At 60.7% G+C, this 2,196-nt stretch overlaps 1 protein-coding gene across 3 annotated transcripts in view; it reads right to left on the bottom strand.

Moving 5' to 3' along the window:
- The window catches only part of SFSWAP (splicing factor SWAP homolog), an 82,763-nt gene extending 82,324 nt beyond the window's left edge, over positions 1-439 (bottom strand). For 2 of the 3 annotated variants that reach the window (XM_008061357.2, XM_008061354.2), the window contains exon 1: positions 80-439. In XM_008061357.2, the coding sequence (XP_008059548.1) occupies positions 80-297 (218 nt within the window). In that variant the 5' untranslated portion in view covers positions 298-439. The remainder of the gene's footprint in view (positions 1-79) is intronic. The other variant, XM_008061356.2, reaches the window with a different exon arrangement.
- Between the last annotated feature and the right edge of the window lie 1,757 nt (positions 440-2,196).

Genomic DNA, 2,196 nt, shown 5'->3' with positions numbered 1-2,196 from the left:
TCCGCGCCATCAAGTCAACATCAGACGAAATCGAGCGAGGGAGGGGAGGGGAGGATCGGCGGGTGGGGGAGGAACCGACCTGTCGATGAGGATCTTGCGGTCCCCCATCCAGGGGATGAGGTGCTGTCCCTGTTCCTGGGCCAGGGCCCGCTCGTCGTCCCGGAACAGCTTGCAGGCATAGCCGAAAACCAGCAGCTCCACTCGGCTGCCCCCACCGCCGGCGCCGCCGGGCCCGGCCTCCTCCTTCGTGCCGCTTTTTCTCTCGGTTTTGGCGCGGGCTCCGCCCGCGCCGTACATGACAGCGTCCCCGGCGTCCAGGCTGGTGGTCTTCTGCGCTGCGCGACGTCCCCGATGCCTCCGACTGGTCTACCCCCTCAGTCAAAGGCGTCGCATCCCGGCCCCAACCTCAACACCGCCGCCATAGCAGGCCACAAAATGGAGGAGGCGCCACTTCCGGTGCGGGTGCCTGCGCTTCCGGCGAGCGGACCGGCAGATTCGCCACGGCCGGTAGTCTCTAGAGCCGCTCGAAAATAGGTTGGCTCTCCTTTTCGCATTCCGACGCGTCTACACAACGGGAGCTGCTTGCCCCGGGGGAGAGCGCATTTTTTAAAACCTCCATTTTCTCGAGCTGCCGGCGGGAACGTGACGAAAGCGCGGCGTGGGGCCGCGCGCCGGCTTCCGCCGCGGCCTGGCTGGGCGGTGGCAGAGCCTGAGGGCGGGGCCCGCGCGCTGTCCCAGCGGGCGAATCCTTGCTGGCGGCCGCCTCTTACCCCGAGAGGCGGGAGGGCCTCAGGCCCGCTCGGGCCGTATCCGAGTCGCCCGGGCCGGGCGTTCTCTGAGACTCCCGTGTCCTCCGCGACCCCGGCGCGGGGGGGCGGCTGACCCTCGGCGTGACTCCCTCCGGAGGCCCCGGGGCGGCCGTCAAAGGCATGTCGGGCGGCGGGTTTCATGGCTATGGGACGCCTGCGGGGGACGGGTCGCGGCGCTGTAGGGAGACCCCCGTCTCGGGCACACGTGCGACTTTCAGCGCATTTCCTCCGCGCCGCAGCTTTCCCGCCTGCAGTTGCGTTAGGATCACTCGCTCCCTTCGACCACGGCGACTGGAGGTCACACTCCACGGGACTGGAGCGCAAGAGCTCGGCCTGGGATCCCATTCCCCAGCTGCCCTTGACTGGAGAGCTACCAGGTAGACGTCCTCCCTGGGTCTCAGGTCCATGACACGTTGTCACAGAAGGACGTCTAACTGGTGAAGTTGGAATGCGGTCACCGGCAGGAATGTTCACAGGGGTTTGAGAATTAAGCCCCGGGCAGTTCCCACCCTACAGCCTTTGTTCTGCTGGCTTACGGAAGGACCACACTTCTGCCTTTCCACTGACAGGTCACCCAGGTCAACTCTGGCATCCCTCTGTCAGCCAGGTCTTGTTCCTGCCACACTGCCTAGAGTGGCCCCTTGCTGGTGACTCAAGCGGCCCTGCCGGTTCACCTTGGTAGCGCTCTGTGTTCAGCCTCCTGCTGGAATGAGCTTTAGGAGACCAGGGGTTTGTTGGGTTCACCTTACTATCCTCAGTGCCTTCAACAGCATCTGTACATAGTGGGTCAGCACCAGAGAAGGAGCAGGCCAGCAGAGCATGACCAGGGCCAACCTCCCAGTCCCATCTTCCGATCCAGCTCTACCAGGCGGCCCTGTTGCGGCTGTGGGGGAGGTACCCCCACACGGTTCTTTGATAAAGCCTGTGTTGGCTGCCCTCAGGCGTGTGCTGGTCTGTTGGGGTGTCACACACCCTTCAGGCTTTCCCTTGGGTTCAGAGAACAGGATTTTAAAGTAAATAAGGAGGCCATTAGCCTGAGGTTGTCTCTGTAACCGGGGCTCCTGTGTAAGCAGAGCAAAACCCAATTAAATGTAAACAGTGAAACTAAAGTTTAACTGATCAGACACCGCCAACTGAGCTCTAACTGGGGACTTTCCACTGGGTCACACCCAAATAAGGCAAATGTCTTGCTCTAGCCAGTCAGGTAATTTCTCTACTTTGCTTTCTGTTGAGTCTATAAAAGTTCACTGCACAAGCTGCAGAGTGTGGAGTGGAACTCCCTGAACCTCTTCCAGTTCTGAGTGCTGCCTGATTCATGAATTGTTTTTTGCTCAGATACACTCTGTTAAGTTTATTTTGTCGGAAGTTTTTTTTTTTTTTTTTTTTG

This window comes from Carlito syrichta, unplaced genomic scaffold (assembly GCF_000164805.1).
Source record: "Carlito syrichta isolate Samal-C Ts95f unplaced genomic scaffold, Tarsius_syrichta-2.0.1 Scaffold305214, whole genome shotgun sequence".
Taxonomy (NCBI): domain Eukaryota; kingdom Metazoa; phylum Chordata; class Mammalia; order Primates; family Tarsiidae; genus Carlito; species Carlito syrichta.
The sequence above is the reverse complement of the archived record's forward strand: the minus strand, read 5'-3'. Positions and strand labels throughout refer to the sequence as shown.